General features: G+C 31.8%; 1 protein-coding gene across 18 annotated transcripts; it reads right to left on the reverse strand.

Moving 5' to 3' along the window:
* Window positions 1-1,766: 1,766 nt before the first annotated feature.
* On the reverse strand, window positions 1,767-24,130 carry gek (serine/threonine-protein kinase gek). 18 transcript variants are annotated; one of them, XM_088187097.1, is made up of 39 exons: window positions 24,059-24,130; window positions 20,708-21,011; window positions 20,563-20,621; window positions 20,172-20,289; window positions 19,930-20,096; window positions 19,758-19,862; window positions 19,539-19,687; window positions 18,347-18,552; window positions 18,151-18,281; window positions 17,993-18,079; window positions 17,803-17,924; window positions 16,703-16,859; window positions 16,443-16,581; window positions 15,662-15,804; window positions 15,448-15,591; window positions 14,603-14,716; window positions 14,398-14,532; window positions 14,179-14,337; window positions 13,997-14,110; window positions 13,776-13,925; window positions 13,351-13,558; window positions 13,095-13,284; window positions 12,923-13,029; window positions 9,969-10,144; window positions 9,800-9,835; window positions 8,244-8,348; window positions 8,039-8,134; window positions 7,713-7,978; window positions 7,520-7,646; window positions 6,892-7,416; window positions 6,652-6,829; window positions 6,384-6,572; window positions 3,297-3,482; window positions 3,106-3,232; window positions 2,873-3,041; window positions 2,717-2,801; window positions 2,527-2,620; window positions 2,365-2,470; window positions 1,767-2,201 (listed from the first exon to the last, which is right to left on the reverse strand). In XM_088187097.1, the coding sequence occupies exons 2-39, from the start codon at window positions 20,769-20,771 to the stop codon at window positions 2,094-2,096; spliced, it is 5,541 nt and encodes a 1,846-aa protein (XP_088043223.1). In that variant the 5' UTR covers window positions 20,772-21,011; window positions 24,059-24,130; the 3' UTR covers window positions 1,767-2,093. The 18 variants fall into 18 exon arrangements, with proteins under 18 accessions (XP_088043223.1, XP_088043219.1, XP_088043215.1 ...); XM_088187093.1 differs by having other exon boundaries at window positions 2,527-2,647; XM_088187089.1 differs by having other exon boundaries at window positions 8,039-8,173.
* Between the last annotated feature and the right edge of the window lie 263 nt (window positions 24,131-24,393).

The raw sequence follows: 24,393 nt of genomic DNA on the forward strand, positions 1-24,393 counted from the left end.
AATAAAAGTCAATAAATAATACATATGATTATATAAAGATTCAAAATAAATACTTAATAGAGAAGAGATTTTTAAAGTACGTATTAATGTTGTTAAAAATACAGTGAGATGATTTTTTTATATATTATAATATGTATATATTAGAGAGACAATCGTACAAATACGTATCTATGGTACAAAATAAAAATCATATAAAAATTCAACAACGTCAGCTTTCGGAGTTTAATTGTGAAACACTGATATAAAAGGGTTATATTTATAATTATTATTTTAATCATCTCACCGTCGAAGAAACAGTCGATAATATACGATATATATATATATATATAATATATATGTATTTTTATTATTTTTTCAATAACGATTCTAGCGTACTAAAAAACTCATGTTACACAAAGCCAGCCATTACATCGGTTCGATGTAGACATTTTATCAATTAGTAAACTGCAAAATTGCCTAAGCTTATTGTACTAGTACATTGTTATAGCTTCATTTCGTCAACAAGGACACTTGCCTTAAAAAATATTATATCATATGTTAATAATTGCCATCGTTTATTAATTTTTAACGCCATATTTACAAACGATTTGATGGTATCTTGTGAGGTGCTGAGCCTCAAAATTGTATGATTTTTAAAAATTCATTATATAATATTATATTCATGGACTAGATCTAATAATTAATTTTTTCACATGAACGGCACACTTTTTTTAATATTTAATATGATAATATACAATATAGAAGAGATAAATATAATTTAATTAGTTTAGATAAGTCAAGCGAGATATATTTAAAATAAAAAATCATAAAGTGCAATTTCCATTGTATTATCTCAAATGATTATCACAATTGCACATTGTCGTACGTAGGCATTTCATTAGTACGTTCTTGTATCACATTATAGGATAACCCTCGAGGGTTAAAAAATTATCGCCAGCTCTACTAAAGAAAGTCATTTATAAAAATTAAAAATCTATGCTAATAAGATTTTTTTAATATTTAAATATATTCTTATAAATTGTGTATAGACATATTGTGTCGTGTCAATGATCGAGTAATTTTTAATAAATGTAAAAAATCTAATCGTCTACCTTTAGATAACAATTTACATAATGTGTAATATAATTTACATCTAAATTTAAATTTGATATCCAAAATGGCAATTGAGCAACATTTTAAATTGTGTATTTTTAAAATAAAAATGTCGTTATCGTTACAAATTTATTTTTGGAAGAAATACTGATAAATCCACATTGTAATAAATAAAAATGGTACTCCACTGGTAAATGCTCATATATAAAAATCTATATAATAATGTTCTTAATTAATATACATATTTATAATATTTATTATTATAAAATTATACAGTTAATAAAGTAATCAGATTTTTTAATTGAAGAGATTCATAAAAGAAAACTATATAATTGACATTATGATGGTTTATATATCGCCGATAAATAATATACAATATTTATATAGCACCTCCATACAAATAATCATTTAAAGCGCAAAACACATACAGAAACATTTGAAATAATCAGTTCAATTGCTCTTCATTTAAATTATATACTTTTGCGATTAGCTATATACGTATATATTTCCATATAATATAAACTCTAAATTAAAGCCTAATGACAAGAAACCATTTCTTGCGTTTGAAACATTTATCGTAAACCAAAAAATGGTAATGCATATTTTATATATCTATATCTCAGGTGCATATATTGTCCAATTTAAGGTATCTTTCATTATGAAATAATAAAATATTAATACTCCCAATGTCACAGTGATATTATCACATAGTCAAGTTTATTGATTTCACCGACGTCACATATTATTTATAAATAAAACTATTTTGAAAAATAAATATGGTAAACTATAAAATTAATGACTATCTTCTATATACAAATAACGAAATCACACGGTTAGAGTAAGTCAAAAAAGTAATTCACACAAATACCGGAAATATTTCACACAAATGAGAAAAAATACATACGTGTGCGCAAATTACAAATTATATTTAAAAAAAAAGGAACTTTCTTATTATAAAAAATCATTCTTTACACATGAACTATAATTTCTAATGTCATAATTTAGGAATCGTATCCGGGCGATCTGTCTCTCTCGGCACTGACGCTTCTTCGGCGAGGCGGAGAAGGAGCACCTGAACTATCACCGGAGTCCGCAGAACGATCCACCACCTTAAAGAAAAATATTTATCATACACATTTACACATAAAATAAAATTATATTATTTAATTATGTACACTATTTTAGATAAGTCATAACAATAATTTTAATTTGTATCGCTTCTATTTATTGACTTTTAAACAGTTTATGTAAAAAGTATGAGTAACACAATACCTTATTCAAAACGTCATGTAATGAGCTCATGCTGCCAAGACTCAACGGAGTTATAGAACGATCTAGAAGAAGAGAGCCACTACCTTGAGATCCACCTCCGACAGATCTATGCAAAAAAAAATTAACATACCACACAAATATTTAAAAAAAAAATTCAATTACCTATCCATGTTGTCTCTGGAACCGCCCGAAGGCGGACAATCGGGAGTGGCCGGAGGCTGTTCTTTGGGTCTGACTGGAGCCGCACGCTTAGAACCTGAATGCGTAAATTCATACTCAGGAGCTTTTGCGAAAATTACTCTCAAAATCAAACACTTACTAAGCTAACATATGCTCAAAACCGGACACTCACCATTATACGGAGGCATATGCTGACCGAGGTGTGTGATGTACGAAACCGTCAATGGAGATGTTCTCTTTTCGCGGCTGCTATAAACCTATAATTTATAAAAAGCAAATTAAAATCTTCAATCAAAATATTCAGAAAAAAATAAAGAGCGTTCGTCACCTGATGACTAGCTGGTCTTTGGGGGGGAATCCCTTTGGAACGATTGACGGCCTCCTTGGCCGTCGGCAAGTCTAAAAGTCGCTGAAACTGTATTCCATCGCCCGGACCCATGTGCGAGATGTGATTGAAGTTCGACGGGCCCGAAATCAGTTTAGATCTTCGTTCAGATCTGAAAGCAGCGCATGTTTACAAGGATTCCATATCATATACAACAGTGAGAGTTTCAAACTTACAATCTATGGTGTGCATTTGAGTTTGTCGTTTGGTCACGCACAGAAAACCGTCGCCGAGCTCTTCCCCGCGTACCTGACCCTTCAACGTCGCGTAAAGTTCCAACTGCGTGTATTTTTAACTCATCGGCTGTAATAATTAGAATGTAAGAATCCTGCTGGGTATTTTTTGAAATCACCCACTGAAGACTTACCTCCTCTAAGGCTGGATATGTAAATCAGATGGGGTATGTCGTCAAGGATGCAGAGACATAGCGATCCCGTATTGTTCAAAGGACGCGCCCCTCTCAAATTCAAGGTTTGGACCCACTCTCCGGCTTGGCTGTCGAAGACATCGATGTGTGTAGACGAGAATATGAGTAAATGGCCATCATTGTATGCTGAAAATAAATCGATTATATGTTTAGGATGCTCCTCTTGTAACATTGTGATATTAAATTGAGAAAAACAAAAGCATCATGACGAAGATTTTCTTTATCGGTATTAAATGGTTTAGCTCTTTCCGCTCGTAAGGTGCGTAAGACGCACCAGCGCTTGGCTCTATATTACTCGTAGGGTGCGTCAGGCGCACCATTTCAATTAATGAAATATAATGTCGATTTTTGGGTATTTCTTGTGCATGTTTTGAATGGCGTTTTTGCAGTGTTGTAGACAAGAGTTTCAAGAAGCATATCTTATCAAAAAAATATCATTTTTACTTGAATCAAACTGGGGAAAGCTCGTTTATCGCGATAATTCGGGATTTTTTTTGATGACTAAATTTAAATGCAGATGTGCCGTAGATTTCTCCCGAAGGCAATGGTTGGCGATTGTCCTTCGGTAGACACACTTCGGTGACGTTTTTATTGCCTATTGGGTTTTCGACAGAGTCTCGGGTGTCCATAATTTGTGTCTAAGTAAGACTATAGTGATTAATAATTTTGTTTTAATTACTAATTTTTTCATTTTTTTAAATTTTATTATAAAAAAAACAGTGTTATCGCTGAATGTAGTGATTGTAATGATAGTGATGGGGAGGATTTCATGTTTGATTTTTCATCTTCCAATGATGATAGTAAAGAAAGTAACGTCGAAATTAGGCCTGTTGCCTTGAATCGAGGGTGGAATACAAGCAATTAAAATAATAGCGAGGAAGAAACGGTACCTCAAACAAATCACACCACATCAGAAAATTGGAGAATAATAACTAGTAATGACAATGTACCTTATAAATAGCAATATTTCCACCAAGTGATAAACGTCCTGGGCCCCAAATTCCCGCAAACTGTATACAACCTATTGATTATTTTCAATTGTTTTACACTTATGAGTTGGTATACTAATAGAACTTGGGGATTTACGAAAAATTAATAAATAATATTTTTCCATATTTGTTTCTTTAATTTATAATAAATCAACATCCCACATATTATTAAACGTAGAGCCCTTTTTCGTGCGTCACTTTGTTTATTTTTATATACAAATATTCTATTTAAGCATTATTAGCTCGAATATATAAAATCACAAACAAATATATACCATAAAGCTACTCATTAAAAGTTTTGTCTATTTTTAATTAAGAAATATATAAAATAATATGACATTAACTGCAACGTTTCATTTGACCTTTGATGGGACGTATTTTAGTTTTTAAAAATATAGCTAACATCAGTTTATATAAACATAGATATACCTTGCGGATTTTTTAATTGTTGTAAAACGGTACAATTTTATATTTCTGCAAGCGATGTAAGCTTTCTTCGTTCGCAGGTAGATACGTATATCTAAAACTGAGCGGCATGCTTTGTTATTTGTGTATATTTACTTATTTATGGTTAAAACCTTTTTTGGTCCCATAAATATTTTAAAATGGGTAGTCGCCCTATTGTGTTAATTTATTGTCACGGATTGTCAACCAATGGTACTTGAGAGAACCAAAAAAAAAATTAAAATGTAATTTGGAGAAATGTAAGTATTTGTTCTGATTTCTTCGTTTTTGGTATTAGTTTATTCATATTTATGCTCTACATATATAATTTTAATTTTTAAAAAGAATTTAACATTTTTAATTTTTCCCGAGCTGGCGACATATCTAGTACGAAAACGATTACGAGTGCAAAGGGTTAAAAGAACCCAAACAAAGGATAGGATCAGTGCCAAATTCAAAAGAAATAAAGTGACTAATGCGATGGAATATACCCACATTCCACAAAAATTACATCAATGCCAATTCTATGTTTAAATATTGTACGCAGATAGTCTGATGATATATTTATTAGACAATAACAAATAGAACATATTCGGCCGTTTTTCAACAATTCGTTATTCAAATACTGTTTATATTTTAGTGAATAAAAATACATAATTACTAAAAACACAGTCATGTATTATTTATTATTACTCTTTATGTATTACAACGCAGGAAGTCATTTTTTTTCTTTGATGTAATACATTATCTAAAGCCCACTTAGTCCTATTTTTTTTAAACGAAATGTATCTTATTAACTATGTTATTTATAACAGCAATGGCCCTAACAACTAATAGCAGACAAACAAAATAATAGGAGAAAAAACATATTGCAATTGCAGAAATTCCCGAAATTACTCATATTTCCAAGTTATTATTGTGCAGCTGTGGTCTTTCTCAAATTCTGGTATTGAATTTTTAGTCTCTTTTAAATCAATATGAACACTGTTTATTTTTAAGTCTATCTAAAGACATTTATTATGGTAATATCTTTTGAGCATCAGATTTTTTGGCGCCGGGTATAATTCAAATTTACTTAAATTGAAACCAATTTAGTGAATTTTCAAAATTATTTACTATTTATATGCGAGAGCAATCCTTCTATCGCTTTTTTGAAGAAATTTCTTAATTACTGTATCAAATAAATTTGTTCGATATTGTATTTTTCAAGTAAAACTTTTTTTTTCGACATTAGTGAAAGCGTGAAAAGCTTGACTTCACCCTGAGTATTGTGAACTGATTGTTTTTATGCATATCAAACATAAGAAGGTACGTTCGACTGTTGAAGTACTGACTGGAATAGTGGATATCAAGCAACAAAGCTTATACATTTCTAAAAACACATTTTCCTTCAGTTCTATTTCCTTTAAGAATTTCATAAGCACCGTAACCGTTCTGGCAGAAAAATCCAATAGACTGTATACGGCCATCAATTCACATTTCATTTTTGATGAATCAAATAAACCTCCAAACGTCAATTTCAGAGGAAAAAATTCATAGGAAAATTCAAGAATACATAGTTCAGATCAAAAATAATAATAAAAAAGATACTAACCATGATATGTAGGCATTGCAGGATACATCAATTCTCGATCTCGTGCTTTCAATCCACGACGGGTAACATATACTGCTAGCGTGTGGAAAGCTATAAGGCTCTCACCGCGTGCTAGGTGAACACATCTTAAAGGCACAGCTCCGGAATTTATCAAAAAGGCTTGTACTTGGTTATCTGGACTGACGAGAGCTACAAAAAATATTTATATATTATTAAATAGACAATAGAAGAAATATTTGAGCATCATAAATAAAAAAGGAATACTAACAAACTGGATCATACTCTCCAGTGAGAGAATGCTTGCTGACTCCGCCTAGATATCCAATTATGAGCGAACCCTCCAGCACTTGCAAAGTTAACGTAGCACACGGCAGAGTCAAATCTCTGACCCTCTTGTGTCTAGAACGCGTTCTAGTAATCTCGTAAATTATTATATGTGAAGCGTTCTAAAAAAAAATAACACAATAAGATTCCAATCCTTGCAATCAAAGCTTAACATTCGTCTTACCTGTCTCTTAAGAGCAACAACTAAGTAATATAAGGACGGCTGCGAGCATCCAGCTCCGGTCGCTAAAGTAACACAACCTTTAGTATCAGGAACTTTGATCCACTCCACATCGGGGCACTCCACGGCCCTGATGGGTACCAATCTAACTTGTCTATGCTTTCCAGACAGCACGACCAACAACTGTTCTTCTGGGAGATATTCAATGAGATGGATGCGTTTCGAATCCGGAGCCGTGCATCTGGTTATTTCGCCTCTCTCTAAATCGACACAAGAGAGTCCATCTTCTCCGCCCAAGACTAATCGATCGGGATCGATCGAGCAAGCCGCTAAAGCTCCACGTACTCCACCGGCAGCGCCTTCGAGAATAGTGCGAGCCCTCATCGCTGTGGTGTTTGGTAAGTTATTCCTCTTAAGGATCCGATGCAGTTCACTGAGAGCCACAACCCATTTAGTTTTTTCTGATTCGGTATCGGCCAACATTAAGGTATGATTCCTCGGACCGCCTTCGAGGAGTGACGTAGATATCTAAACAAAAATATTTTTTTTAAAAAACCGTAACATCTAATAAGAAAAATATACATCAATTAAAAAAACTTTCAACCAGCACTAAATATAATTAAATAATTACCCTAAATATGCATGGTATATCCTTTTTAGTAGCATGTATCACATCAGATTCGCGCACAGAACTGACGCTGAACTCACAGTCTCTCATATCCAAAACTTGCGATACGTAAACAGAAGCAAGAGCATTTCTAAATAATTAAAGAAGAGTTAGATATTTCCAGATTATTATTAATAATATTCAGTTTCTCAAATACCTATCAGCAGATATGTTGTATAAGAATAGTTTAAAATCACAGACGACGACGAACTGACGTATCCATCCTTTTTTAACGCCGCCCTGCTTCGGTACCTTTACGTATCCTTCATACGCTGTGCCTATTCCTCTCGTCGGATCTATTCCTAAAGGACGTCTTCCTCTATCTGCCGGCACGGGACATTGAGCGGGAACTCTTTGACAGCAAGCTGTGTGACATGCAAAACCACACAATTCGCAAACGACTCCTTGCCTAGTTATTCCGACCTAAAGTGAATCATTTGTTGTTATAACTGATTAAGAATTGGATCTACTCTTCTTACGTACCATTAGAGAAGTGCAGTGATTGCACTTGGTCGGGCTGCTGAACGTTCGCACCAGAAATTGATGTATCTTCTGCTTGCCAGGTAAAGCCGGCACACCCTGAAGAACCGGACCGCCAACAGAAGGAACAGATTGTTCCTTGAAATGTTTAAATCATTAGATAACGAACGTTGAAATCGTATTTTAAAGGAGTGTAAGATGAGATTACCAGAGACAATTCGCTGAGATCGGATTTCGAACTTGCGACTGAGGAGGCTCTGTGTTCGCATTCGTCCTGCGAATCGAAAGATGCTGAACACTGATCCTTTTTGTGCTATAAAAATATTATTATTATTAAGAATATTCTATAATTTAAATTAGAATATTACATAAGTATATTAAAAATTGTTTCATAACTTAATATTACATGGTATTACTACAGTATAAGTCCTCTAATTAAAATTAAAAAATAGTAGGTTAGATCAAAAATCCACATCAAAAGCAATAAAATCGTGTTGGCGAAAACATGAATTTGGTTAGAAAAATCATGTCATTTAATGATGAAATACTATGAATATGAATGAAATCGAAATATTAAAATAGGACCACTGACTAATCAACTTCCTTCCCTCTCTGGAAAAAATTGAAACGTCCCTGCATTTGACATTTTGAACACGCATGATTATTGACAGCTGTCTGATTCAGTGTTGCCAACATAGGAAACTTGAATTGGATTACCCCAATTTATTTTTCCAAAAATTATATTTAACTAGTACAATTAGGTGTAACACATGTTTAAAAACGTAATTCAAAATCATATCTTTATACGAAAGATTGCTTCGAGAAATATCACACAATAGACGAATATAATCAAACATCAAGTATATAAATATGTAAGTAATTGTAATGTACATACAAACAATAACAATAAATTCCATGCGATTAAAAGTAAGTTGAGAACCATCGATGTTGTGTGAATTACAATAGTGAACAATTAACTAAATACTATTTGCAAGGATAGAGCGAAACATTCGTTTTTTTGGCAATGCATTCTTGGGTGTTTTTTTTTTACAGGTAGTGGTCCCAACATCTGGAACGGATACAGGTATACCCTAAATAAATAATATATAAATAATAGGTAAGAAGCCTAATTTTTATGATTAAATTAATTGGACCGCAGTAGATTCAATAAGAAAAAAAGTTTTTGTCAGGCAAAAGTTAATCAAGCATTTGATTTTATAAAAATCAGAAACTGAAGTTGAATCATCATTTAGTTTAAATGGCAGTACAAATAATTAATGTACAGTAGCTTAAAATAGCTGCCACAGTTGCAAAATACATCAAAGTTAAACACTGTCATTTGTTTTTTTAATGAATGAGCAGCACCCATTGAAATTCATCAACCAATGAATATGCACAGTATGATGATGCATGTCTGTCACTCCAGAAAATGTACAAGTGGACTAGAAAATTACAAAATAGTATTGGGTTATATAACAGACTTCTTGACTACGACAGACACCAAAAATCACTTAGTATGTAGAAAAAATATTTTTTATTGCATACTTTTCATTCGATAAATTACAAGAAAAATGCATTTGACTCACCTTTGCATATTAGTTATTGATTAATATTATTTTTTAATATGACCAATATACATTAGATAATATTATGAATGGGTTAGATAAATAAGATATTAGAGTAAAAAACCCGTTAAAATGAAATCAATTTTAAATTAGAGGGATTATATTTCAATTTAAGAATTAAATTATATACCCATTGTACCTTATAGATAGGCGGTGAATGGAAGCATCTCTGGATCTGTGCAATTATGAAAGCAAAAATAATAATAATAAAGCGGTGTTAAAATAAAGAAATAGCAAAATTAATAAAAATAATAAAACAAAAACCTATCTTCCAATAGAACAGTATTTTTTTTTTAATTTCTAAAAACCTTTATAGATTGTGGAGTGTCGTAGTTTTGCTGTTGGTGATGATGCTGAAGAGAAACAGCCGAGCCGTGTCCGGGAGTCGGAGCAGAGCTCTGAACCTGAGGTCTGTCATTACCGACCGACGACTCCTTCAAGAAATGATCCAAATAGCTCAACTGCGAAGACGGCCTCTCCAAAACTATACATATAAAGAAATTCATACGTTCAACATAAGAATATATTCATGGGGTGTGTTTTTTAATAAATAAATAAAAAGCAAAATCAAAAACATTTTTTTAGGCACTCCCAATACAAAACGATGGTACATCTTACATATTGTACATAGAATCGTAACACTAATTAGTAGCACATTCGATGAGAAATTAGTAATTTTACATAAAATGTCGGTGTATGATATTTATATTACGTGATTATAAAATTACACTCTAATGTACGTATGTTTTTTATAGTATAGTTTTAAGCTTGCTTTGCTCTGTTAGATTGCTTCAAACAAAATTAGTTCAGCCAAAAAAAAAAACGCTTTGCAAAACTTTGTATATGTATTTATGAACATAAAAATAGCCTTTTATATATATATATATATTATTATTATAAAAACGACAGTTAGATGTTGTGTGATTCATTCTATGAATGTATAAAAAAATAATGTTAATTACATCATTATCAAAAGATAACTGCAAAGGGTCTGTGAGGTCTGATAAAAAGGGTACAAACAAAGGTACACCACTCAAAAAATAAAATAAAATAAAAATACTGAACACGCACCTATTGTTGGCTGCTGTTGTTTGAAGACAATCCACAAATAAAGCTAAGTTTAACTATTTTTTGTTAGGGGTTTGGCAAATAAATAAAAATAAAATACGAAAAATATTAAAAAATGTATTTTTATGAACAGTAGTATCGTCAATCGGATGGCAATAAATAACAACAAAGTCTGTAAATTGAGGTTAAAAAAGTAATAAATAAAATAAATAATAAAAAAAAACTGTATATGCAAAAATAATAATACTATTTGATATTTGGTAGTTGCTTTCAATTTGAGTATTATTAATCTTACCATTTAAAATAGTAATCGTATGATAATAATTATAAATATTAATTTAACTTAAGATTGTATGTATTTATATAACAAATCAATTAGGAAATAATCATAAAATATAAACGTATAAAAAAGGTTATATAAAAGCAAAAAAGATACATGAGTACTTAACTAAAGTTTAAATAGTTGAACATAAAGTGAAAATATAAAGTTAAATGCTTCGTTTTAATAGTTTTTTCAAAGAGCTGATTTTTAACTTAATGATAATATTATTCTGCAACACTTTCGTTAACAATCAGCTGATAACATTTGAATTATCCGTAAAAAAAATAGTAACCCATAAAATTAACTCGACTTATATAATACTCAACATAAACTTTACAACAAAATTAACGATATCAAAACAATATCAACAAATCACAAACATAACATATAAATTTTCATACAAAAAAGAATTAAAAATGGACAAAACATCAACTGCTCCAATTTAAACAACTCGACAGGAACTGACAATTTTTTAACGTTTCCTAAAAAAATGTCTTTTACGCCAATCATTTGTAAAAAAACGACAATTTTTCTTGCATAAAAAATTAGTTATCCATCAAATTTTTTATGACTCTCGCGCCTCTTATTAAAGCTTCTGTAGACTATCATAAGTTTCGAATATTCAAAGCCAAATTTAAAAAATACTTACAAATTAAATTAACACAAGCATTCCTCAAATATTCTTGACTTACACCGTAAATATACAATATAAATATTTACACATTTTTTTAACAAAAAAGGGTTACGACACTCTTTAATATGAGCAATAAATTTGATAGACGAGCAGGGCCAACCCCCATATACAAGACGATACTCCGAATATGAGCGGTAAATTCCTCATCCGCAAAATGGACCGTAAACCACCACCATCTGCATTTTGGATACGGTTAAAACATTTGTAATTTATATAAAAATTAAAAATTCATTGATGCTTTTCCATATTCACATGGAAAGTTTTGGATGTGTACAAATATGAATGTAAGAAAGAGTATAAAATAATTTAAAACAATTCCAATATTCTGCTCGAGCTACAAATGTTATATGTAATAATTTTAGTACTGAAAAGTAACTATCAGAAATATTGTTGATAACAACAAAAACAATCAATAACTCTCACTACTTAATTATACAGTGACTTTATTTGCCGAGTAAAAGTTTAAGCATTAGATTAAGGACATGAGCAATATGTATTTTTAAATGTGCCTTAATTTTTTTAAGATGCGACACAACACCACTTGAAATAGTTTTACTATTTAAAAAATAAAAATTCATCTATAGCCCAAAATTAACTATTAAATTAATTCTTTCTACATAATATTATATATTATATCATGGTTAATTATAAAAATTATAATTGAGTACAAAAAATATGAAAATATGTATAAAAAAACTTTTGCTAAAAATTCAAAATTAAAATCAACAATATCTAAAAAGTAATTACAAATTTAAAATCAAAGTGGAATTTTACATAAAAATATTATTATTATATTGCAAAAAAATGAAAATTTCTGTAGAGTGAAATGTTTTTTTTTTTAAAGTTATCTAAAAGTGCTTCGCTATTCAAATGCATTTTTGAATCTCCAGATTATATTTGTATACTATCGTAAGTCTTCAGTTTTTAATTTATAGTAATAATAATCTCCATTTGTTTTCTTGAACTAGTACCATTTTTTATATCATCTCCAATTTAAACACAAATTTATCCAACGATCAGATAAAAAAAATATACTGATTCCAAATTTTATAAACCCAAAATGTACTCCACCATCTTCAACTGTCTTATATAAATTTTTTTGAACAAATAACAGCGATGTGTGTTGTATAAAATTTTAAAATATACGTAGGAATACATAATAAACAAAATACACTCACATCCTTCGCCGGACTCCAGCCTTGCCTGCAGCTCTTTGATCTGGTGATCTTTGCGCTTCATCTCGACAGCCAGCGACTCGAAGCGTTGATTGCTCTCTCGCAATTCCCTAGATAGAAAAAAAATTTAGCACACCCTTAACACACGAAACTTAAATTTATCCGCATAGCTCACTTGTGAGCCGCCAGCAGATCAGCCCTCGTACGACTGAGCTCCTCTCCGATGACTTGTTTAGCTTGAATCTCGCTGTGCAGCGAGCTCTGCAAGCCAAGGAGCTCCATCTTATCGAGGCGCCTCGATCTACGGTTTCGCCACCCTCGAGATCCATCAACGTTTCCACTAGAAGGTTGACCGTTGCTAGCTCCTAAGATTTAAATGCATCAGTATCAAGTTTGAATAAACCAGAGATGTATCAAACAAAAAAATATACCATGTTTTAGGAACTCCAGCTCTTCGGTCATCTTAGTGGCGAGCGCCTGAAGATATCCTCGAGCATCTTTCTCATCTGCCACCCATTGAATGATCTCGGTTATCTGATTCTCCCATTGATGTATTGCGTCCTTCTTATTCCTCAATTCTTCATACTCGCTCTCGATCTGACCTCTCTCCGATTCCAATCGTCGAACAGTTTCAGATAACTATATAAATTAATAATTAATATTATATATAAGAGCATCGACCTTCTATATAAATATTCAAGAGGAATAATAAATATCATTTGACATGCAGACTGCTGTTCATACTTGTGAGAAATCAAATAAAGATGTTCAATTTAAATGAATCTATTCATTGTACAAGTCAGCGAACAGTCATTAACTTCAAACACGAAGATAATAATTTAATCGATATACTGACAGATTCAAACTCGGACACCATTTTGGAACTCTCGTCTCTCATCATCTTCTTATCTCTCTCGTGTCGACGTGTCAATTCTGTGATGGCTTCTTCAGCATCAGCCATCGATTCTAAACGTGTAGCGTCAATCTTCTCTTTGGCTGCATGAACCTATTAACAAAAGTATTTTTTTTTAAATATAACGCAAATTTTCTTGTTAAGTTTATTAACAATTAGAATACCTCTCGTTCTAAGAATCCTCTACGCGCTTCACTCTCCTGCAACTGCTCTCTGAGAGTGGATAGCTCAGCATTGTAACGCGACTGCTGCTGATTCAATGATTCATTGTATTGCACCTGAAAAAATAATTGAGTCATTAACATTTTTTTATTAACCAACAATCATATCAACGATAAATAAATACCTCTAAACGCTCTACTTCGTTCCGCAAAGAAGCTACTTCTTTATGAGCGGAAGGAGTCGTGATTGTGTCTTGTAATTGACCTCCTCTCGCCGCTACTGCTTCACATTCTAACCGCGTTTGACGACACAGCTCTTCGGACCTTTCGCGCAACTTCCTCTCCTGCAATCACATGAACATAATCAATAAATTGACAGTAAATATAAAGACCAATAAACATACCTTATTAGTCTCATTGATGCCATCGTCGACTCTAGCTTCTAATTCTCGTCTCATTTTCTCAGACTTCCTTATTTCATGTCTTAGTGAATCGATCTTTTGCATGGCGACTTCCAATTCTTCCTCTTTGTCCCTGACCTATTAAGAATTAAACACTTTATTCAAAGCCTATATTTAAATCACCCAATCCTAAGGAAAGATTAATTACCTGTCTTGACAACTTTTGCTTCTGCTGTCTCAATTCAGACATTCTATCAGTCACCTCAGTATATTCTGTCATTGCCAGCTTTTTCTGACCCAACGCATCCTTTAATTCTTTGTCCTATAAAAAAGCATTTTTTTACATATCGTATACATGTTTAAATTACAAAATTATGATGAAAACAATTCCTCGATTCAATAGATTGTGTGTTAACAAAAAGTTATCCAATTAATTTCCTACATTTTCTTAATCCAAGTCGATTACCACAGTACAAATTAATCTTCAAGGCTGCTGAGATATTTGAATACACTAATAAAATGGGATTTCACTACACTCAATGAAATAGGAATTTGCTTGAAAAAAAATGCTTCTCTCTTGATTAATGTTATGTTGCAATGACACGATCGAGCAGCATAAACAAAACTGAAGATTTATATCTGAGCAATAGGCGAAGGCAGTGGCGTGAACTTGGAAATTCTTATCTCAAAAATTAGCAAATTTCTCGAGAAAATAATCATAGCATTTTTTCGTTTAAAATTAAATTTGTGCGAGTATATTTACATGTTTTACAATGGCTGCATATTTTTATACTGCTGCATAGGAAAGGGTGGGTCCGTGCAAAAAGTTTTTGAATAATTTTTTAAAAAGTACTGTGACCAGGAAGTGGTTAAGAGCAATCAGATGTGATTTGGTGAGGTCTTATGGGATGAAAAGATAAAAGTGGCTATATTTGTAAAGGTAGCTGGACTTACATAAAATAGAAAATGTAATTTAAAAAATGTTTGAATTGACATCCCTTCATAATGCAAAATGAGTTTCCTGATTCTATATAAATTTTAAATTAAACATACCTGCAACTTCAACTTTTCGGCCAAATCAATCTTGTCCTTAATCAAATCTTCCTTTTCTATCCTGAGCAACTTGGAAATCTTTTCCAACTCCCTGATCTTACTGGCTATCACAATCGCATCTTGAGGAAGACACATGTTTATATCCTGAAATTTTAAGCAATATTAGTCTACATATATCGTCATTGTAAATAAAATACATCTTATAATATACTACTTGATCTATGGTGTTGTTAGCATTAGTGTTGTTCTGGTTGATGTTGATGTTGTTCAACTGGTCGACGCACTTCAATTGACTCTCGAGTTCAAAATTCCTCTTCATCAATACATTGATCTCTTCTTGCAGCTTTTTATGGTCGTCTACTCCAATAAAAATCACAAAGTTAATAGTACATATCAGAACCGGTACGAGACATTTGCTTCAGGTGAGTGATGGAATGAATTTCAATTATTTTATTTGAAAAGAAATAAATAATTAATTTACTTTCTTTTTGACACAATGAATTAATCACTAGTTCGCATAACAGGAGTAACAACAAGTGTACATATAATATATTATTAACCCAAAGTGATTTTGTTTGTGTTTCGTTTTGACTTCTGAAGTTTCTTTAACCCTTTTAACTCCTATGTCGAGGTGGACATGACATCGGTTTTTTTACCAGCAACTCCTATGTCGAGGTTGGCTCGACATATATTTCAAGCTGTTTTTTAATTAATTTAAATTTATTTTGATATTTTTGAAAACATTAGGTGAGCAAAAAATAAAAAATGGTCTGCCTAGGATTGTTTGGCAAATGCAGCAGTTGCTTGATACAATAGTCTGTATCGCGACCTTATTAAGACCTTAATATAATTATCAATAAATCTATTTTGATTCCAAATTTGTGTTTTATCTCATTTTTAAAGTAAAAATATCAAATTTGAACAGGTGACAAAATGTCTAGTCCCGGCCCTGGTACATACCCAATATGAAACATATTCTTTCACTATAAACTTACCAGGTGTGATAACAGAGTTCTCCCCTGTGTCCATGTTTGCGCTCCTGGCTCTCAGTTCGGCGAGCGACTGTGCCAAAGTAGCGTTTTCGTGCTCCAATGCTTTTATTCGGGCCTTATCTCCGCTGTTTGACGGTAACGCCTGTCGAAACAGAAAACATAAACACATTTATTTTCTCAAGATGATAAGCTTATCTTTGAAATACACTCGAAATACACAAGCAATAACTTATGGCGATTATATCGATAAAAAAATGTATTACTTGTTGGGCTGGCGCGTTTTTGGTCGGAGATAGAGAAGCTTGGTTAGCACTGCCCAAATCAGACATTCGGCTGCCTTGGGTGAACGTAAATCCAACGAACGGTAAGTGGAGAGCAGCGAACACTGGATTGGCCATCGGCGGCACAGCTTCAGACAATCTATAAATAGATAAATAATTAGGTTATGAAGCATGACCTATCTTATTTAATCAGATACACCTTAAACTAATCCATTTTTTAGAGATAATTTTATACAACACAAATTAGATAAACTTATCATTAAAACCAATAATATTTGATCTACGCCAAGTGATCCATTAATCACTTTACTGATTAAATCTAAGGAATTTCTTCTTCTGTAAAGTGCAAAATTATTGTGAATGAGCTTACATCTCCAACAGATAATTTTAAATGTTTCTCCCTAATATTTCAAGACTGTATAATACAAGAATACGGACAAAACTAAGGATTAAATCAAGTGCACAAATATTTTTATAAAAATATATTTTTCTTGGCATATTTTTAAATATTTGTCTGCATTGTCATCAATCATTTTTGGCCTTCCACTTTTTTTTGTCCTCAAATAATCCTGTTTCTGCAAATTTTTTAACAATATTTTGTACTGTGTCTTGCATTTTTTGCATTTTTCTTTATGATAGGTTGCTATTTGGCATCTTTGGAATATTGATATTCTTCCCATTTATTTTATAAAAATGTACAAAAAATACAATAGATTTAAAAAGTATATAAAAAAAATATTTTTGGCAAAATACCCTAATTTTGGCGATTAAAGAATGATATTTAGCTCTCCACACGTTGTTGACTAGATGGGGACACAAACACAAATGAATCATTCTTAAGAATAATTTTTATTTTTTAATAACAAACAATTAAAAGTTTGGGGCCGGCTGGTGGTAAAATGCATTTTTCATATAATTTCGAAATTCTCTAACTCATAAAAAAACCAAAGAATTACTGCTCTTATGTTTTAATGTGCTGATTGTCTGACAACAACAAAAAAATCGTTGCTGTGATGTTATCATTCAAATAATGTTACTGGATCAGGTGGCCAAAACTTTTGCACAGTACTGTATATCAATACCTTATATCAGTATCGTCAACATCGAAGTTGGATGTATCGGTGGGACTAGAAACGTCAGGAATGTACGGAGCACGCATTTCTCGTATCATGCTCCAATCTAAACCAGCAAACCATGGATGATTCTAAAAAAAAAACAATTAAAAATCAATAAAATAAAAGATTAAATAACCTTAAACGTCACAATATAAACCTGAAAATCAGCAATCCCATTTTTTCCTAATCGAACGTCAGCGCTGCATATCAATCGCCTAATTAAATCGCGACCTTCAGGCGATACCTGTAACGATCATAAATTACAATCAAACATCACCAAAAAGTAATGCAAATCAAAAATATATTTAAGCATACTTCAAAAATGATTTGATCCATAGGCGGAAAGTCGAAAGAATGATGGTGATTCATAATCTTGCCGTAGGTCTCGACCAAAGATTCGGCATAAAAGGGAGTCTCGCCGTATAGTATCTCGTACATGCATACACCTATTCAATTTATCATAAATTAGTTTTATACCACATCTGCTTACCATTGTATTAATGATGCATACCTAACGACCACCAGTCGCATTCGGAGCCGTAGTTTCCGTGTCCGTCTTCCATGGCTCTCAATATTTCGGGTGATATGTAATCGGGAGTGCCTACTGCTATGTCAGATTGTACGGAGCCATCCTCGCCTAAGCGCAGGCAAGAACCGAAGTCTGCTAAACGGATGTGACCGTTGGCGTCAATTAATACGTTGTCTGGTTTTATATCTCTGCAAAAATCATAAATGTAGGATGATTAAATTATGAACACCGCTGAGCTCACTCTCAGATGCTGTTTCTAATGCCAGAGTATATTAATTTATTGGATTTATTACCAGCACAATAGCTAGTGGTATAAGACGATAACTACTACCTGAAAGACAGCGATTGAATCCCATAGGGACCCTAATGTTTTTCAATTTCTATTGTGTCTGAGAGATCGGAATTAGATCATCACAGAAAAAGTTTTCCTTTTTTATTTTCCATGTCTCGCAGATGAATAATCAAAATAAATTTTAGTTAGGTCATACAAAGTGACTTTTATTGATTATAAGCTGTAATATCGATTTTATTAATTATAATTGACACAGTCAATTTTTGAAGGTTTAAAATAATATAACTCAAGCTTATAAAAATATCGTGTGAACATAATAAAATATTTAAATTTTTTCTAGAGATGGCAATGTATACATTTTTAATTTTACCTTTTGTCAAAACATAGAAATATATATATTTAAAATTCCACAAAAAAGTAGACCGTAATGTGTTAATAGAATCACTGTCACTAATTTACAGATTTTAAAAACAAATAAGCTTGTTAAATTTAGCATGAAAATTCAACTTGTCCAAGGCAATACTGCTAACTTAGCTTCACTGCTATGTGTTGTGTGGCACATACATTTTTGCTGGCAATACACGATTTTCGTTCAAGAAAATAATGATTTACAGAAATTGTGGATCATTTTACCAACACAGTGAAAAATAAATATATATTTATTTAAATGCCAAAATGTTGTGCTTTACCAAGTTATTCTCTAATTCGAGACATAAAAATTCAATGGAATGATGCATACTTCATGCTAGAAAAAAGAACGCTGTAAATCTCTACAGCATCAAAAGAAACGTGATAGAACCTAGAAATACCGCATTTTCTTTCGCATAAATTTTAACGAAATCTTATATATATATGGATTAATAATAATAAATAAAATTATACCTATGAACATAACCCATCTCGTGAATACTGTTAATCGCTAATATCATTTCGGCAATGTAAAACTGTGCCATCTCCTCGGGCAGTCTATCCTCAAACTTTGAAACTAGAGTCAGTAAATCACCGCCACAGTAATAATCCATAACCAAGTACTGAAATATGACAAAAAATATTACTTATACTGTAAGCATTAAATTATTTTATTTATTTATATCTACATACTAAATTATTGTCATCTTGGAACGCGTAATGGAGATTGGTGATCCACCTTCTGTCTCCGTACACCAAAACGTCTCTTTCTTCTTGAAAGCGTGCTGTTTCCGCTCTCTACAAAAACAAAATATAATAAATGAAATCATGATATATATCAATAAGTAAAGTATTAACGCATTACCTTCAACATTTCCCATTTGTTAAGTATCTTCATAGCGTACACTTTATCGCTACCGGTCATGCGGACGACGCACACCTCTCCGAAAGCGCCTCTTCCGATGACTTTTACTATTTCAAAATCGTCGCGAGATAAACGCATCGTTTTAATCGATTGGGCCACAGGTTTAACTATAAACGAATACATCAAGATTCAATAATAGATTCCTGAAGTCTATACACGTATACTTTGAAATTCGTTCATACCAAAATCGATAAAAACAGACACCGTCTTCTCCCTCCGCAGACTCGAATTGCAGCATTCTTCATAGAGGACCAGCAGAATGTCAATCAACGTTTCTATGCTGAAACTATGACCCCGAGCCTGAAATAATATGAATTAAATAATTCTCTTAGTAAATTTGCTATCAATATTGTTTAAATTATATAGTCAATAAGTGATATAGCATTTAACTTTTAATCGTTTTCTTTCCAAAAAGCAAGTCATTAATTAATTTATAATTTTTAAATATCTTTATTATTACAATCCAATTTATTAAGAACGAATTTGCAAGTGACTCAGTAGGCAGCTTTAAATTATGCACATACACAACTTTTTAATTACTGATTTATATTTTCAACTTTATATTTAAATTACCTGTACTGGACCTCCCAGGAATAGCGCCTCGAGTTGCTTCAATCTGTGCGATCCGCAAACTAAAAAACGACAATAAAACCGTCATAAACACATCCAAAGCAATGATTCAACTCTATTCACATATGCTATCTAATAAAAAAAATACCTGGCATGCTTCCAACGAGGCCCGTCAAGGCTCTGTCCGAGCCGGACTCTCCCTCGTCCGCCATTTTAGCTTTTTATCGATTCTCCGACGGGATGAATGCAATCGAACAATCGAAGATCATTCGTCCGGCTCGAAGAGCATCGCATCGAACACCAGTCAGTGCGATATGGTAACTGATAAACTAACTACGACTAGTTATGGGCGAAAAGAGCGTCCCTCTATAATACTACGCATAAATGAACAATCTTTCGACGTTTCTCTTGCTCATGATGATAGCTTTTTAACAGTAGACGTTCATCATTTTCTGAAAGAAAAAAAGTTTGTTGACGTTAAAAGTATATATAATTAACATTGTTTTAATGTAAACAGATTGGGGAATTGTGTATTTTTCTGAATCATTGTGATAAATAAAATATGCATGACAATAGTGAAAACTCTCATAGGATATTAAAAAGTAGTAACCGGCAAATCGACTGTCTTTAAAAAAATTTACCATAAATGTAATAAAGTGAATGGAGAATAATATAAATATCAAATATTGTAGTACATAAATTGTTATTTTCATTAGGATAATCCGGAAATTAAATAGCCACAATTTATATGTTCGTAATTGTAGTAATTGGTTATGACGCACTTTGTACGGTTCATATTCATATCTTGTTTCAAATTTTGTTACTTGAACGTCCAAATTAAAATGAGTTATAAAAAGTAAATATAATTTTTAACAAAAATAAATCACTAATTAAGATATTTATGCTATTCTACGAGTGACAAAAAAATCTGGATTAATTTATATTGTCTACAAAATTACATGATATTCGAAGAGATAAAAAATTTGAGATACAAGATTAGATCGATAAATTATTCTGGTTATCTATGAATTATCATATCTCAGATATTGTTTTGCATAACCATTTTTTATTGGAAATATCTACTTGAGATAATATAATAATAATTTAATCAATCATCTTTTTTATAAAATAATACAATTTTTGAGCAACAATGATATAAAATTCTAGTAACCCAAGTTTTTACCGAATTTTAATGGGGTAAAATGTATCATTTAAATTGAAAGCAGTTCATTGATAAATTTGATTTAGAAAAATAATACTATACAAATTTACTACGTCTTTTCCCACAAATACAACATAATTTGATTAACATGAATCAATGCATAAATTTTAGTTTACTACATCGTGTTTTTTATTGATTTTTTTTATAAAATTCGTGTTTTTTAATCTCTTGCATTGACAAAATATTTTTAATGTTTTTTTATGGTTGTAGATGAAAAAATATGATATATAGTATATTTATTTAAAACTGAGTTTAGGGTGTTCAGGATCATTCTAATTTCTGTTTGAATTCTATATTTTTTTTATATAAAAATTCACAATTGAATCTGAGATAATTTATGTGAAATTATCATTGTCATTGAAAATATCAAAAGAGCACTTTCAAAGGATATTATTTAAGCTCATTAAATTAAAATTTCCACTGAAACCGAGCAAAATTTAAAATTGTATCTTAAAAACAGAATATTCCGTATTAAATTAGAAAAATATTTATCTAGTCCTAGTCCCTCAGAGATTAATCCTAGGACCCCTCTTGTTTACTATTTTTATCAGCGATTTTGTATCAAAACAAAACAAAAAAGTCATTACGCTGCTTATTTTTTGTGATAGATTGGGTTTTGTATTCCAGTAAATAAAACCCGAAATAAAAAATTATCCAAAATCGTCGATAAATTCATAAATAGTGCCTAAATTTATCATCTGAATGGAAAATTTTGTATAGACAGTTGATAGGAAATTCATTTATTTTTAATATAATTTAAAATACTTTGGAGATATTTCCAATTAAGTAAAAATAGTGTTTTTTCAGAATAAAAATATGGAAATTCAGCAATATCTCGAAAACTGTTCTACTTTCTAAACTTTATACTTTATTTTTGGAGTCAGCGCGCTCTCAAATGTCATGGGTCAAAAGTGTAATCGACACAATAATTCGATCTATATACTAATGGATGAGATTTTTTTTAAAACATTTGTTTTATCGATTTGGCCTATAATCTGATGATTAAGCAATTGATATCATAATATGTCCATAAGTTATATTAAATTGCATGTGAAAATCAATAATAAACGATTGAGGGAATCACTCGATCTTAAATGCTGGATACATAAACAATTTTCCATGTTTGACTTTCTTTCATTTGGATGTATAAATAGTAATATATACAATTTTAAATATCAAATAGGAAACGATGAGATATTTGAATATATTTGTAACGATATGAAAAATCCAATACACAGTTTGAAGAATGATGAATACAAACATAAATCCATGTACACCCAACTCTTTTTTACACGGTGGATACGTTCCACAAACAACCGTGTAAAAAAGTGATAATGGGTTCCCTAAATTTAAAAAAGTGTGTTATTTGAAAACATAACGTGTAAAAAAAGTAATAATAAAAATCAAATAAATAAAAAAACTACAAATTAAATGGTCAGAATTTAAATGAACTTTGCATCAGAATATAAACCATATCTGAGTTAGAATTTTATTAATAGCCAGTCATAATTATATTATTCAGGGTTAGAATAAAAATTTAGAAAGATCAGATTTAAAATATAAAAATATATTATAACATTCATAAATATGAATAGGCAATAAACTATTTATTTTAGAAGTATGTTATAAAATAAACAGTGAGCACCCCATGAATCTATTTAATTGTATGTTATGACAGAGCCCAATAATAATAATGACCAGTTATAATATAAAAATGAAATAATGATAACAATAAAAATTGACTGTAAACATATCGAAATATTTTTATATTATTAACATTTAATTGAAAATGATAAATTCCTATTGCACAATTGAAACACACATTTGTTTATAACACACATGTAGAATAATTTGCATGTGAAAAAGTCATTGTCTGACATATTGGCTATATTTACATCCCAGCTCGTTCTTTGTTCGCGCAAATGCCAAATCTGGCAACAAAGGGGCGTACAACTAAAAGCACCATTACTGTGCAAATGTGCAAATGCAAATGCAAATACACTATTATTTGCACATAGTACGAGTCGAGTCGAGTCGAGTCGAAAATAAAAATATGTCACATTTCAACAAGAGCTGTCAGATTATGTCATTGCAGAGTTAGATTCGAGCGCGGGAGGGGGGCACGGGGGCGAAGCCCTATTTTCGGAGAGGGGATTTTTTCATAGGGTCGGCCGTTCCGAGATGGGGGCCCGCGCGAGACGAGTCATATCACTAGTTACGATTACGGAGGCACGGGAGACGTAGGGAGGGGGACAGGGGGCGCAGCGACGGCGGAACCTGCGGGTGGGCGCTGTCAGCAGGTGCGGCGGCTCGGGCCCGCGACTCCGCCATGCCCGCCAGCGACGCACTACCGTCGGAACGCGTTCCGTTTTGTCCGACTTTCGCGAACCCCCCTCCCCTTTTTTTCAAACAATTTTTCTCGCCACTACTTATGTTTCTTTTTTACTAAACAAATTAATCTCATATGCCTTGCAGAAAAGATACAACTATTACAAGTGACAAATTCTCAAAGATTAGGCCAACAACGAGAACGCAACGAAATCACAGATAAAACTATTGCACAATCTGCATTGGTGAAAATTGTTTCTAAAAATGAAAAAAAACATTCAAAA

This window comes from Plectrocnemia conspersa, unplaced genomic scaffold (assembly GCF_051122295.1).
Source record: "Plectrocnemia conspersa isolate PC_06_02 unplaced genomic scaffold, ASM5112229v1 ptg000005l, whole genome shotgun sequence".
Taxonomy (NCBI): Eukaryota; Metazoa; Arthropoda; class Insecta; order Trichoptera; family Polycentropodidae; genus Plectrocnemia; species Plectrocnemia conspersa.

What these genes read in the sequence shown, in the direction of transcription:
- gek (XM_088187086.1), bottom strand. Translation starts at nt 20,771, where the DNA reads ATGGCGGACGAGGGAGAGTCCGGCTCGGACAGAGCCTTGACGGGCCTC. An exon ending in ACAAATGGGAAATGTTGAAG is followed by an intron (nt 19,863 to 19,929) that starts GTAATGCGTTAA and finishes TTGTTTTTGTAG; the next exon opens with AGAGCGGAAACAGCACGCTT. An exon ending in GCTGGAGTCCGGCGAAGGAT is followed by an intron (nt 10,145 to 12,922) that starts GTGAGTGTATTT and finishes TTATATGTATAG; the next exon opens with TTTTGGAGAGGCCGTCTTCG.